Below are 15,546 nucleotides of genomic sequence, written 5' to 3'. Positions count from 1 at the left end.
TTCATAACACAATATCGAGGAATATGGGGGCTGCATACTACTATACCCCCAGAGTTGTATGTCCCCCCACCCCAGTGCTGTATACCCCCCAGAGCTGTATGTCCCCCCACCCCACCCCAGAGCTGTATAGCCCCAGAGCTGCCCCCCTTGTTGTTTGGTTTTAATTACCTAACGCAAGATTAGTGATATACACCCTATACTAATTGTATAATATAATTAATTATGCTAATTGCGGTGAGGTCCATTAGTATGCCATTTAGAGTGTAATGTTAACTCACTCAGACAGGATGAAGGCTTGTATGCCGAAACTAGTCTCTGGTTGATCCTCCGGGATGTCACTGCTACTATGGCTGGATTTTTAATTTTGCCTTAATAAAGACTACACGTTTTATCTATAATATCTGTTTTTTGGAGGACACCGCCGGATTTGCCCTTGTATGCTTATTCATGTTTTTGGAGTGCTTCCTCCCTGAATCACGAGCGGGTCCCACCAGATGAAGATTGCAATCCAGCAGCTGACATAGGGTAAGCAGGCTCCACCATATTACATGTTTTTCCAGAGCTGTATGTCACCCCCCCCACCTCGGAGCTGTTTGTTCCCCCACCTCAGAGCCACTGCCCCCCTCTAGAGCTGTATGCCCCCCCATTGCTGTATACCCCTTTCCTCAGTAATATGTATGCTCCCCAGTAATGTGTATGTCCCCTGCCTCTCTTGTGATGTACAGTCATATGGAAAAGTTTGGGCACCCCTATTCATGTTAACCTTTTTTCTTTATAACAATTTGGGTTTTTGCAACAGCTATTTCAGTTTCATATATCTAATAACTGATGGACTCAGTAATATTTCTGGATTGGAATGAGGTTTATTGTACTAATAGAAAGAAAATGTGCAATCCGCTTTCAAACAAAATTTGGGCAAACTTATCTATTTCTTGATTTGAACACTCCTAACTACTTTTTACTGACTTACTAAAGCACTAAATTGGTTTTGTAACCTCATTGAGCTTTGAACTTCATAGGCAGGTGTATCCAACCATGAGAAAAGGTATTTAAGATGGCCACTTGCAAGTTGTTCTACTATTTGAATCTCCTATGAAGAGTGGCATCATGGGCTCTTCAAAACAACTCTCAAATGATCTGAAAACAAAGATTATTCAACATAGTTGTTCAAGGGAAGGATACAAAAAATTGTCTCAGAGATTTAAACTGTCAGTTTCCACTGTGAGGAACATAGTAACATAGTAAGGAAATGGAAGAACACAGGTACAGTTCTTGTTAAGCCCATAAGTGACAGGCCAAGAAAAATATCAGAAAGGCAGAGAAGAAGAATGACGAGAACAGTCAAGGACAATCCACAGACCACCTCCAAAGACCTGCAGCATCATCTTGCTGCAGATGGTGTCAATGTGCATCGGTCAACAAAACAGCGCACGTTGCACGTTGACGTTCTGTAGTATACATCCAGTTGGTTGAAAGGAAAATTTGCACCTTAAAGGGGTATTCCAATCTCCAAGATCCTATCCCAATATGTAGTAGGTATAATAATAATAATATTAGCAAGTACCTCAAATTAGAAATGTAGTATAGTTCTTTTGATTCAGTCGCTTACCTCATATGCAGTGCATTGCAGGACCTTAGGTATCCATGGTTATGACCACTAGCATCTACAGTACAGTTTTGCTCAATAGTTTACGTACCCCGGCAGATTTTTTGCTTTCTTGACCTTTTTTTCAGAGAATATGAATGATAACGCAAAAACTTTTTTCCACGCATAGTTAGTGGTTGAAGAAGCCATTTATTGTCAAACTACTGTGTTTTCTCATTTTAAATCATAATGACAGCAAAAAACAACGAAATGACCCTGATCAGATGTTCACATACCCCAGTTCTTAATACCATGTATTGCCTCTTCTAACATCAACGACAGCATGAAGTCTTTTGTGGTAGTTGTGGATGAGGTTGTTCATTTTCTCTGATGGTAAAGCTGCCCATTCTTCTTGGCAAAAAGCCTCCAGTTCCTGTAAATTCCTGGGCTTTCTTGCATGAACTGCATGTTTGAGAGATGGTCACTACAGAACCTTCACTTTGTTCTGCTGTAGCGAATGACAGGTCACCTTGGCCTTGTGTGTTGGATTGTAGTCATGTTGGAACGTCCAAGTACATCCCATGTGCAGCTTCCAGGCTGATGTGTGCAAATTTGCCTCCAATATTTGCTGATAACGTGCTGCATTCATCTTTCCTTCAACTTTGACCAAGTTTCCTGTGCCTTGTAGCTCACACATCCCCACATCATCAGCAATCCACCTCTGTACTTTACAGTAGGAATAATGGTCTCATCACTTCGAATTATCTTGTTACAGAGGTTTGGAGGCTTGTCTCTGTGCTGTTTGGCATATTGTAGACTAGTTACTTTGTGGCCTTTGTGCAGTAATGGCTTTCTTCTGGTGACTCAACCATGCAGCCCATTTTTCTTCAAGTGCCTCCTTATTGTGCATTTTGAAACACCCACACCGCTAGTTTTCAGTGAGTTCTGTATTTCAGTTGATGTTATTTGTGGGTTTTTCTTGGCATCCCAAACAATTTTCCTGGCAGTTGTGGTCAAAATTTTTGTTAGTCTACCTGATCATGGTTTGGTTTTTACAGAGCGCCTGATTTTCCATTTGTTAATCACAGTTTGAACACTGCTGACAGGCATTATCAATTCATTGGCTATCTTTTTGTATGCCTTTCCGGTTTTATACAGTTCAACTATCTTTTCCCATAGATCCATTGACAATTCTTTTGCTTTTCCCATAACTCACAATCCAGAAACGTTAGTAGCTGAATGAAAGATGCAAAAGTCTGTCTGGATCCCAGAAACTCACTCAGCTTTTATGCACACACTGTATACAAGCAAACAGGTCACAGCAGGTGAGGATGTTACCTTTATTAAGGTCCAGTCACACTAAGCAACTTACCAGCGATCCCAACAACGATAGGGATCGCTGGTAAGTTGCTAGGAGGTTGCTGGTGAGCTGTCACACTGCGACGCTCCAGCGATCCCACCAGCAACCTGACCTGGCAGGGATCGCTGGAGCGTGGCTACACGAGTTGCTGGTGAGCTCACCAGCAACCAGTGACCAGCCCCCAGTCTCCTAGTTACAGCACACATCAGGTTAATTAACCCGATGTGTGCTGCAGCTAAATGTGCACAGAGCAGGGAGCAGCGCACACTGAGCGCTGGCTCCTTGCTCTCCTACTTACAGCACACATCAGGTTAATTGCCTGATGTGTGCTGCAGCTAAATGTGCACAGAGCAGGGAGCAGCGCACACTGCTTAGTGCTGGCTCCTTGCTCTCCTAGTTACAGCACACATCGGGTTAATTGCCTGATGTGTGCTGCAGCTAAATGTGCACAGAGCAGGGAGCAGCGCACACTGCTTAGTGCTGGCTCCTTGCTCTCCTAGTTACAGCACACATCGAGTTAATTACCTGATGTGTGCTGCAGCTACATGTGCACAGAGCAGGAGCCGGCAGCACAGGCAGTGAGAGCGGAGGAGGCTGGTATCAAAGGTAAATATCGGGTAACCAAGGACAGGGCTTCTTGGTTACCCGATGTTTACATTAGTTACCAGCCTCAGCAGAAGCTGGCTCCCTGCTCACTGCACATTAGTTGTTGCTGTCTCGCTGTCACACACAGCGATCTGTGCTTCACAGCAGGACAGCAACAACTAAAAAATGGCCCAGGACATTCAGCAACAACCAACGACCTCACAGCAGGGGCCAGGTTGTTGCTGGATGTCACACACCGCAACATCGCTAGCAACGTCACAAAAGTTGTTCGTTACCAGCGATGTTGCTAGCGATGTTGCTTAGTGTGACGGGGCCTTTAGCCATTCAGCCCCATTTGTGTCAACTTCTGTCAATGTTATCAGGCCAAAATCACCAGAGTATGTGAACTTTTGATCAGGGTCATTTGGATGTTTTTGGTTGCCATTAAAATTTAAAAAGAGAAAACACAGTAGTTTGACAATAAATGGCTTCACACAACCACTTACCATGAGTGGAAAAAACGTTTTTGTGTTATCATTAGTGATGGGCGATCCCGAACTGTAAAGATTGGGGATCGTACCGATCACATAGTGATCATGTGCACGATCCCAATCACGAGCTTTCCTGTGAAGCTCGTGTTACAGATCGGGTCCAGTTCGGGTCTAGGGGCTGTAAAAAAAAGCACATTATTAAAAAACATTATGACCATACTTACAGGTCCTGCAAAGCGTCCTGCAGACTCTGTTTCCCGGCGTGTCCGATCATTTCTCTGCCCCCCGGAAAGCACCACTGCCTAAAGGACCTTGCATGACGTCATAGCCAAGTGACCAGTCTGGTGTGAATGTTGTACAGACATTGGCTTACAGACTGGTCACATGACTATGATGTCATCGAAGGTCCTGTTAACTGAACTTTGACTGTCACTGTGCGAGTGTCCCATCGCATCACGGTGCACAATCTCCCAACAGGAGCGGGTCAGCTGCATGTATTTCCATACAGCTGAAGTGCTCCTGTCTGGAGAGCGTCAGGCCAAGTGGGGTGATGCGATGCAAGACACAAGTGGAATTATACCCTCACTGTTAGCCTGCTTTTCGCTCTGTACAGAGTGATGAAGCAGAGATGACATTGCTGTCCCTGTGAACAATGTCGGACTAAGGAGTTTTTTTTATAATAAAGATGGAGTCTCTACATTTTTTTTTGTTTTATTTCTAATAAAAAAAAATTTCTATGTGTTGTGTTTTTTTTTAGTTTTTACCAGAAATTCATGGTGGCCATGTCTAATTTGGCGTGACACCATGAATTCGGGCTTAGTACCATCTGAGAATGCAAAGCTAGTATTAACCCCTTTATTATCGCCACCAGGGTCACTGGACAAGCTAGGTAAAGCACCTGGAAATGGCGCTAAGAAACAATGCGCCATTTCCAAAGGCGGCTGTGGGCTGTTGATAGTTTGCAATATCTCGATCCCGATCTTTCCAAAACGATCGGGTGAAGCTCCCAATCCTGACCATCGGGGGATCGCCCATCACTAGTTATCATTCATTTTCTCTGAAAAAAGGCGAAGAAAGCAAAAAATCTGCCTGGGTATGTAAACTTTTGAGCACAACTGTAACTAACTTACACTCTACAGTATGTGTGGTCATAACCATGGAGAACTATACTACATTTCTAATTGGAGGCATTTACTAATATTATTATTATTATTATTATTACATCTACTATATTTTAGGATAGGACTTGGAGATGGGAATACCCCTTTAATTACTCAAGAGTATAATTTTGGAATTGAAGGACACAGAAAAAAAATAAAAACTAGAATCAATGGCGCATCAGCAATTACAGGAGGTTCTCTGTTTAAATTAAAAAATCCAGCAAAAGGTTGCTCTTTAAATTGATTCAAATCCCCATCCATCTCATTATGTACATCCTTAATTGCTAAGTGAAAAATTTGTGTATAAATGTGGGTACTACCGTGTTTCACAGAAAATGACACAGGCTCTTATATGGTGATATGGATAGTGAAATAGATCTGTGGATCTTTATAACAACACAATACCTGGCAGAAATCAGAAGAAGGCTTGTCATCTAAATTTCTCAGTTCAGCGGCTTGGGTTTTGAACTTGTAACTCCTAGCAATCATATCTCATTAAAGGTCTTATACAAATGGATCCTCACTAAAGAAACAAATGGTCCCAAGTGGATTCTAGGATTTTTTTTCTGTGGGAAATCTAACAATAGAACAACAGAAAGGTACTTTCTGTAGAAACGCAAACATACAATAAATGGTCTCCATAATTCAGCCATAAAACAGAACTAGCACCATTTCCAGTCTTTCAGAGCCCCTACATACCAATTATATTTAGTCCAGAATGGTAGTCGAAGCCATTAATTCCTTTAGTGATGTTCAGAGAGGTTGTCCTCAGATGGGTTTTGCCTTTTTCTCTCCAGGCCAGTATCACTGTGTTATTGTCACTCGTAGTACACGACAAAAATGCCTCTAAATGAGAACTGTACGTAACTGGGGGCGAAGACAGAAATATGCTCATTAGTTTAGCACAGGATGCTATTTGAAGTTTCATCACACAGAGTGTCACGAGAACGCGAAATGTCAAGCAAATCCAAAAATGATCTTTGTTATTTTGAAGCCTCGGATGTGTCGGACGAGTACTACACTTACATTAAGGTCAATTAAAAAGCTGTCATATTTTTAATCAAACCTTTCCTACTGAACCAAAACATTTAGTAAGACTATCTGTAGAAAGGCACTGTGGCGCTCCGTGACTTCATTATACCGTAATGCATGGAACATGCCTCTTCTAAGTGCGCTGGAAATAGGAAAATCAATCAGAAGGGTTTAGGTCAAAAGAGACAGGAGATTTCAGGTACAGCTCTCTGAGCAATTAGATTACAATATTTCTGCAATGATAACAGAGAAGTATTGTCAGATTCTAAGGAGAATAATGTTACTTGAAGCAATTGAAGCAAATCCAAAGCCTATCCTTAACAGATATCCAGTAACCTTCCTGCAGCTAAATGTGATGCGATATTGTTCACCAAGAGGAGTAAAATATTGGAACATTAAAACGACTGGAGGAATTTAAGCATTAAATCTTATTTTTATTAAATTGCCTATTGCTTCTTGAAAAGTTCAATGCGGCAGTAGAAAACCTCAGCCTACTAGCTGCATAAACCGTGCATCATCTCGTGGAGGCGGCAGACTTGGATTAGTTCTGTAGTCATTAGAGGTAAAGTCTAGAATCTGTGTGATGCTGTATCTCTTTATATTCTGCATTGTTTTAGAAAGGCAATATATAGTTACATGGAAATCATCAGCAAGCTGCTGTTGATGGATCTTTACTGGTGTCTGCTTAGCACTTTGAGTACTTAATATTGAGCAAGAATTAGGCTGTGGATCCTATTTTCTCATTAATACCTTTGGTACTCTAGAATAAGAATAAACATAGATATAATTAAAACCATCAGCAGCAATAAGCCTACTTGTTGACAGTTTCCAGGTAGAATGTTTAACACTGTACAGCAGGGGTCCCTAACATGTGGCTCGTGAACTCGTGTTGTGTGGCCCATGGCTGTCTTTCTGCTTGGTGCATAAGCAGCAGGGCTAACAAATGGCTATGAAGAGCAGGTCTCTAGATGGTGACTTTTCTAAGTAGCCTGACATAGAAGAGAAAATCTAAATGGGGGTAAGGTAGGAACTCCTAAATCTTGGCATACTGCCACAGTGGGATTTCTGTGGAAAAGTTTTGGCTGTCATTTTACCAGTAATGGGGCCTCCGGGTGCCACCATTGTGAGGCGGCAGGGGCTGGATTTGGCTCCTGATCCTTTTTCAGAGCTGAAGGTGGCTCTTAACTTCAGAAAGGTTGGAGACCTCTACTGTACAGTATATTCTATAGCTGCTGTCAATATAGCATGTATTATTCACAGTTAGTGGCTTATATTTGGTGTATATGCTGGAAAAGCTATTAGTGTATGCGCCAGAGGACTCCATTTACTAAACTGTAGTCTGGTGTCCTTTTAACTTCTGTGACAACATACCCTTTTTCCATTTGTTCTTTCCTATACATCAAAGTGACAGAGTGCCACCAAACCAAAAATTATTTTTCCCAATAGGTTTTTATGGACAATGTACCACATTCTATGTCTCTTCCCAAAATATACTAGAGGACACAAAGACTTGAGGGACCTGTACAATACCAGCCCATTGATCACCTTTTCCCAGCATACCCAGAATTTACATGTCCAGAATTGATCTTTCCAGTAGCTCCTTCTGCTTTGGCTGTAAAAGAAAATCTCGAGGAGAGGAAACCCTTCTGTTACATCCTGTAATCCCCATATATTTTATTAATTAATTAATATAGGAATGTAGGTATTTGTTTCAATTAGTGGTGATCTAAAAGTTTGGGATAATTTCTGGTGGCCAAGGGCAGTGATAGGAGATAATAATAATAATAATAATAATAATAATAAAAAAAAAAAATAATAAATGTTTTGGTTTTTTTTGTTACATCCTTGGTGGTCTAGAGTAGTTAGGCGGTTATTGGTAATATCTCAGAAAAAAAATTACACTTGAAAATATTTGCTGTAAAACCTGAGGTAAGAGCAGACCGCCATCCCCATCTAGGCCCTTATTTAGTAGAACTGGCTATATATGCCCCCTGCTGAAGGGGATCTTTAGTCTTAAAAGGGTTATCCAGTATAAAACAAGAAGTAGGCAGTCAATCTATGTGACCATAGATTTGTGAATCCTCACATCGTGCGCACTGTGTGCTGTGAGTATTCTCTGGTGCCAGAGCTAGGAATAATGGTCACATGGCCACAAGTAGGCGATGCGCAGACTCCTAGCCACAATCCGACCAGACTGTTCACGGTGTGCTCATAGAGTGACTGCAGACTTGTCGTTTTAGACTGGACACCCCATTTAAGGCTCATGCACACTATTATAATATGACACCCTTTCAAGTCTTTTAGGCCCTGCTATAGCTTTGGATGTCTTTAAAGTGAACCTGTCAGGTGTAATATGCATATTGCTAATCCCTGCCTAACCAACCCTGTATCTAGTAGCATAGATAAAGGGATCTTTAGAAAAAGTATTTCTAAGGATCGTTTATAATATGCTAATGAGGCCAGAGACTAGTTGCAAGGGCGTTAGTTCCCTTGGCTAGTCAGCCCCCTTAGCATGTCAGCATGCCCCTGTGGGTGTGCTAACCAGCTAATGAATGCGCAGTGTCAGAACCATGGTTGCTCTCACCTCTCCTGCCACCACGCCCGACACTGGATTTCGGATTAGAAGTCCTGGACTTCCAGTCAGGCATACTATGAAGCCGGGTGTACATGTGTCTACTTTAAACCGGTCTAGTGCGCATGACCGGAAGTGCCGGGGACATACTGATCATGCGCACTGAGCCAAAAAAAAGCGGTGGCAGCAGAGGTGAGAGCAAAAATGCCTCTGACGCTGCACATTCGTTAGCATGTTAGTGTTGCAGTCAAGGGGACAGACCGCGGCGGGGGGGGCTGCAAGGGGACAGACCGCGGCGGGGGGGGGCTGCTCAAGATGCTCGGATCCGGGGTCGTTGCGGTGGCTCAAGGGGAAGCTGGACCCGGGCCTGAGCACCTGTCTGTCACCCGCAAGTGAAAAAGGGGAAGTTTATATATACAGGGGAGGTTTGTCAGTGATGCCACCCGTGGTGTGCAGTGATTGTTGGTGACACCGCCGCTGCCGCGGGAGGTGATGCCTAGGACCGATGGAGTGGGGCAGCTGGATGTTATCCCCTCCACGGGTAGGGGACGTGTTGTCCCGGGGCCCTAATACAGGTGGGATGGTGCTGCGGAGCGCGATCTGCAGGGTTGGACCGGGTGGTGTTGGTGTACTCGCAGTTCTAAAATAATTTGACACTGAGTCCAGATGGTAAACTAACCTGCCGGCAACGGTAGCCTCTGGAGGGGTGTGCTCGGGTCCCACACCCCGGTACAGCAGAACAGGGGCCCTTCCTCCTGCACTTTAGGTTTGTGTCCTTGATTTTGACTACTCTGCTTGGAACGGGGAAGTCCACTCCTGGTGTATTTGTCCATGGGAGCTGTGTCCTGTGAGAACTGACCTGTGGGATCTTAGCAGGCAACTGCGGAGCCCTATCACCCTCATTGGGCTTCCGTCTCGCTCTATCTGGACCTCCTGGGGGACGAGACCTGAAATCTTGTCCCCGGCTGGTCAATTGGTGTGGTGTTTGAAACTGTCCCTCTCCCTAGAGTCCAGGTACCCTGTCTGTGCACTGCCTCCGGACTGGATCCCCACTGTCGGTACCGGCGGGCTACGACCCTGCCCCGGTCCACTTAAGGTTTCCAGCGACCGGATCTCTGTCGCCTGTGACCCTGTCTGCTGACTGCCACTTAGTCAGTTGTTCAGTCCTCTGGTAGCCCAGGAGCTCCAATTCCTGGCCACCCTGTTCACCGTCTCCTCAGCTCCAACTGTCACTCTCCACTTCAACCGTCACTCTCCGACTGAACTGTCTCTCTAACTGAAACTGGCCCCTCCGATAACACCTCAGAACCCCTAGGTGGACGTCGCCTTCTTCTTGGCCCCGCCCACTGGTGTGTTCCTATTGTCATGGTGGGTGACTAGGTTTGATGGCTGGTGTTGTGTACCTGGATGGGGATTGTGTTGGAGGGTCAAGGAGGAGGGAATCCTGCACCTGGAAGAGGGGTGCAGTCTTCTGTGACACCCTGATTTTGTCAGGGTGTCACATTAGCATGCCCCTGTGGGTATGCTAACATGCTAAGGGGGCCAACTAGCCAAGGGAACTAACGCTCTTGTGACTAGTCTCTGGCCTCATTAGCATATTATAAAGGATCTTTAGAAATCCTTTTTCTAAAGATCTCTTTATCTATGCTACTACAGGCTGGGATGGTTAGGCAGGGATTAGCAATATGCACCCAGAACTGCTCCTGGTTCTGGGTGCATATTGCACCTGACAGGTTCTCTTTAGATCCATACATGGGGATTTGCTGAATTTATTGTGTGCTCAAAAAAAATATGCCACTTTAAATAACATGTAATATTACATAACTCTATGTACAATGCTGTCGGAAGCGCCATATGAGGCGCAAATGTGACGCCCTGGGCAAGCCAGGGGTCACAGGTCATAACACCACCACACCCTACACCCCAGTTAGGAACACCTAAGCTAAACGAAATCCTTGTTGCCTTCCTCCAGGAGCTGGTGTCCACACCAGGGGGTGGGCCAGGCGGTTGGCTCCGCCCACCGAGGAGTTCACAGCACTGGAGGCGGGAGAACCAGGCAGTTCAAGCCAGGGGAGTGAAGTAGAAGGAAGTGGTAGAGGAGCTTGAGAGAAGGAGTAAAAAGTGACAGTTAAGAAAGCCTGAAGCTGGTCCGGGTGTGTACCCCGGACAGTGACAGCAAGGTCAGCAGACGGCGGTGATAGTCTGCAGGGGGACTGCTCGGAGGTTGCTGGAAGGACCGCGGACGGGTGGTGACCCGGCGGTCTGGAGCAGTATACGAAGAACAGTCAGCACCAGGGCAGGGGCCTTTCGGATCCCGGCAAGGCTAGGAGTCGCCATAATTTGCCAAATCCGTCAGTGAAGGGGACGACTGTCTCCCAACAACCAAGTCCCGATTGAAGGCAACAGTCCAACCGTTACAGAGAGACACCGCCACCGCCAGGGCACCAGTTTCTCAGGGCCAGCGCCTGCGGGCAAAGTAGGGCTCCTCCGGCCCATATCCAAGCCGGGGAGCGGGTTACCGGTGGGAACCCATCGCAACCATCATCATCTTAGGTGCAGGAAAAAGGGACCGTCACCGTCACCTACTGGGGAAAGCAAGTGCAGCTGTCCGTGGGAACCGTCTTTCCAGCCGTGTGTTTTACCGAGAACTGTGTCATCGTCTCAGGCTGAGTGAGTACCACAGTGCCGCAAGGCACAGAGCTGCCCCCGCGTCCCTGCATCCCACCAAGCCCTGCATCACCCACCTCATCCCTGGGCCCCGGGACCACCAAACCCCCCTACCCACGGAGGGAAGGATTAACATCCAGCTGCCCCATACCATCACTCCCGGGATCCCCATACGGAGCAGCGGTGGTGTCTACAAATCACCACAACCGTGGGTGGCGTCACGGACAATAAACAATTCCCACACCCAAAAACCCCCCTTTCACTCACCGGCGAGGAGCGCCGCTAGAGTCCCCGGGTTCCGGCCCATCGCTCGAGCCACCGAGCAGCAGCAGGCCGCCGCAGCCGCAGCAGCCGGACCCGAGCAGTGGGGAGAGCGCGGCGTCCCCTCCTCCGCCCGCGACACAAAGACTCCATGTGTTTTTGTAAATTCTCTGTGTGTATGAGGTCTCATCATTACATAGCAATCAGCAAAAATAGGAAAAGCTCTGTATAATTGGGTGAAATATTGTACACTTGATCTGCACTAGATGCTTCTGTTAATTCTGTTTAGTATTTATTTGCAGTGCAACCACTTTCCTTGTGTTGAAGGCTGAGACCATCTCATCTTTTTAAAGAGAAGCAACTTGACCATTGTCTTGGCTAATTACTTGGTTCTGAAAGTGCTCATGCTAATGAGTTGGCACATCACCTTGTCGCACCCAGTTGTTTTCATGAAGTTCATGTTTTGCAATAGAGCAACATCTATGGAATCCACCAACCAATTCTTTCCAGGTAATGTACAGAGTCGTTTGTTGATCCTCTGTAGAATTAGCCGGCCGCTCAAACAAGGATATCATTGCTGCTGTGAAACATATAGCATGGACCTATAGAGATAAGACGCACATTACCAATCTCAAACAATATATCCTAATTAACACATGGTGGACATAAGGATGAGTCCTGACATGGCAGAATTGCCAATCTGGACTGCAAATTTGTAGCAATTTACATTATAATACATGTTAATGGGGTAAACTTAGCAATGTATAGGGTAACGTCTATGGCAACATCTACATCAAAATACACAAGTAAAACACACAGATTTAGCTGCGGATTTATACCATATCTATGATGGAAACTATCCTTAACATCTGGACTTATTCTTATCACCCAATACACATTGGACAGCTGTCAGTAGAAGGATCACTCAGACAATATTCTGAATACTTAGGAATGCTTGGTTTAGCCAAGTACCCCTATATTTTGTTAAAGAGTCACTATTAGGGTACACTCAAATGAGCATATGACTCGGACGAGTGCAATGAAAGAAAATCTCACATTGAACTTCGACCAATGTTATTCAATGAGGGAGAGCAGATGGTCAGCTTTTTTCTCATCCAGATTCTGGATGAGCGAAAAGTCACAGCATGCTGCGATTGCCTGCAAGAGCCATGTCACCCACAAAAGTCTATGGGTGTGAGTGAATCATCGGACTGCACTAGGATGACATCCAAGTGCAGTGCAATAATCGCATGAGCTGACAATGGAGGAGATGGGGAGATTAATCCTTAACTCTCCTCTGCAGCTGTGATCCAATCGCAGGATCGGATCACAGTTGTATGACACTTGGCTCACGCTGGCAGCGCAGAAGGAGCAGAGGGTCATTAGCATATCGCATCTGAAGCTCTCGCATCGGATGCCATGTGATAGTGTGAATCCAGCCTTTGACTCCTCTGACAGCGGCTTATCTCCCAGAGAATGAAAGGATCTGTTATGGGAGAATGAATGTGCCGGACCCTTCTGTCCCCTGACCCCCTGACATCTGTCTGGATGAGCTGGGAGGCCACCATATGTATTAGGCTTTTGGCTGATCTCAATTATATGACTTTACAGTAATTTGTATGGGGGCTTCACAGTAAAGGTGTGCTAAAATTAGTCCTACCAATATTCAATGGGACTTGCACTTGACTTTAGGCATGGAATATGTAGCATGCTTTTTATTTTCTTGGCGGATCTATTTTAATGGTACAGACAAAGATGTGTTCAGAAATTTTCCTTGAGTGTAAAACCCCTTTTACATGCAGAGAATGCGGATTATTATAACATGGGAACATGGGGAATCTGCACTAAAATCCTTATTAAATCCAGCATATGTGAACGAATCCTTAGGCTATCTGCGCACAGGGCCGGCGTCAGCACCCGGCACACCCGGGCAAATGACGGGGCCTCGGAGAGCCGGAGGGGCCCACTCTGCTTCCTCAGTTCTGCTGCCCCTTGGCCGGGGCCCATTTGCCTTACTCAGTACTGCTGCCCCCGGGCCGAGTTCCGGGGACTGCAGTCCTCGGCAGGAATCTGTGGTGCCGTCCCTTTAAGGCGTGCAGACCTCCTGGTTTGAACTTCATCTGTGGGCGGAGCTACCGCGCGGCGTCCTGCTCAGTCCCACAGATGAAGGAGGTGCAGTGCCAGCCAGCAACCTCCAGCACAGTACTTCTCTCCGGCGCTGTGTGGGCCCCCTCCTCCACCGTGACCTGAGCGGTATGTGCCCTCCCCGCCTCCCGATTTATGGGCCCTGGTGAGCTGTATGGGATTCTCCCCCCCGAGATGTATACCCTGCCCCCCAGAGCCGCGTGTGTGTGGGGGGGTCCCCCAGAGCCGCGTGTGTGTGGGGGGGTCCCCCAGAGCCGCGTGTGTGTGGGGGGGTCCCCCAGAGCCGCGTTTGTGTGTGGGGGTCCCCCAGAGCCGCGTGTGTGTGGGGGGGTCCCCCAGAGCCGCGTGTGTGTGGGGGGGTCCCCCAGAGCCGCGTGTGTGTGTGGGGGGGTCCCCCAGAGCCGCGTGTGTGTGGGGGGGTCCCCCAGAGCCGCGTGTGTGTCTGTATGCAGCAGAGCAGTGTGTGTGTGTGTGTGTGTGTGTGTGTGTGTATAATGTGTATACATGTATGATGTGCATTTATGTATGTCCGTATATATGACTGTATAGATTTGTCTGTTTATATGTATTTTTGTGAGTTTGTCTTTAAATATGTATATGCACATGTACGGTGTGTGTATGGTGTATGGTGTGTGTCTGTGTGTGGATGGGGCCCACTGGGACTCTTCCGCCTGGGGCCCACAAAAACCTGGAGCCGGCCCTGTCTGCGCACACTGAGTTTTTTCTTACATAAATTTTCTGCACCAAAAACTGCACCTTGTGGCAGAAGAACGCACCAAAAACACATGTGTTTTTGTGCCATGCATTTTTTTTACTGAAATCATTGGCTTGAAGGTCTAAAAAAAAAAAAACGCACCAACAATTGGCATGCTGCTTCTATTTCTGCACCGAAAACTACAAGGAAAAAAAGAGTAATGTGCACACAGCACTTCAAAATTCTCATTGACTTTGCTGGAATAAGGATAGACATACAGATTTGAGCAACAAACTGCACCAAAACTGCACCAAAAACACATAAATAAACGCAGCGTGCACAAGGCCTTAAACAGACTAAGGGATCTATTGTTTGCTCTACCTGCCCATTGACATCTCCAAATGTAAGAATAGCATCACTGCCATCATCTGGGTTGTGCCAGTAATCCATGGATATTGGGGTGGCAGGTAATCCTTGCAGTTTATACTGGCAAAACAAGTCCTGCTTAGAACTGAGATCATAAAAACATATTTCCTTACTGGTGAAGGCAACTGCGATCTGTGAAGTGAAACACAATGAAAGTGAAACATTTTACATGTACGGAGATCAATGAATGATTGATGGAAGAATTGTCTAAATCATACAAGAAAAAGTGTTCATATTACCCTAAACACTGCCCTTTTACAAGTTTACAGTATTTTACAGTACTCTATAGAAAGTGTTTTCTTCCTATAAGGCCAAAGCCACACGGCGAGAAAATCGGTGCGAGTGGAGTGTGATAAAACATCGCATTCCACTCGGACAAATTTAAGCCTATGTGTCAGCACACATGAGCGATTATTTTCTCAGCCCTAATCGGACCGGGAAAACAATGGCAGCATGCTGCGATTGTAATGCGAGACTCTTTTGTCTCGCACCCATTCAAGTGACTGGGGCGAGAGAAAAATCGCACTGCACTCGCGGTAAACCGGTGTACCGCGAGAGCAGTGTTAGA

The 15,546-nt window shown here is 45.9% G+C and overlaps 1 protein-coding gene across 1 annotated transcript in view; it reads right to left on the bottom strand.

Moving 5' to 3' along the window:
- WDR49 (WD repeat domain 49) overlaps nucleotides 1-15,546 on the bottom strand; it is a 306,857-nt gene that overhangs the window by 267,849 nt on the left and 23,462 nt on the right. The window contains exons 3-5 of the mRNA XM_075338561.1: nucleotides 14,934-15,110; nucleotides 12,141-12,315; nucleotides 5,881-6,048 (exon numbers count right to left, since the gene is read on the bottom strand). Of these exons, the coding sequence (XP_075194676.1) occupies nucleotides 5,881-6,048; nucleotides 12,141-12,315; nucleotides 14,934-15,110 (520 nt within the window). The remainder of the gene's footprint in view (nucleotides 1-5,880; nucleotides 6,049-12,140; nucleotides 12,316-14,933; nucleotides 15,111-15,546) is intronic.

This window comes from Anomaloglossus baeobatrachus, chromosome 3 (assembly GCF_048569485.1).
Source record: "Anomaloglossus baeobatrachus isolate aAnoBae1 chromosome 3, aAnoBae1.hap1, whole genome shotgun sequence".
Taxonomy (NCBI): Eukaryota; Metazoa; Chordata; class Amphibia; order Anura; family Aromobatidae; genus Anomaloglossus; species Anomaloglossus baeobatrachus.
This window is presented reverse-complemented; position numbering and strand designations above follow the sequence as displayed.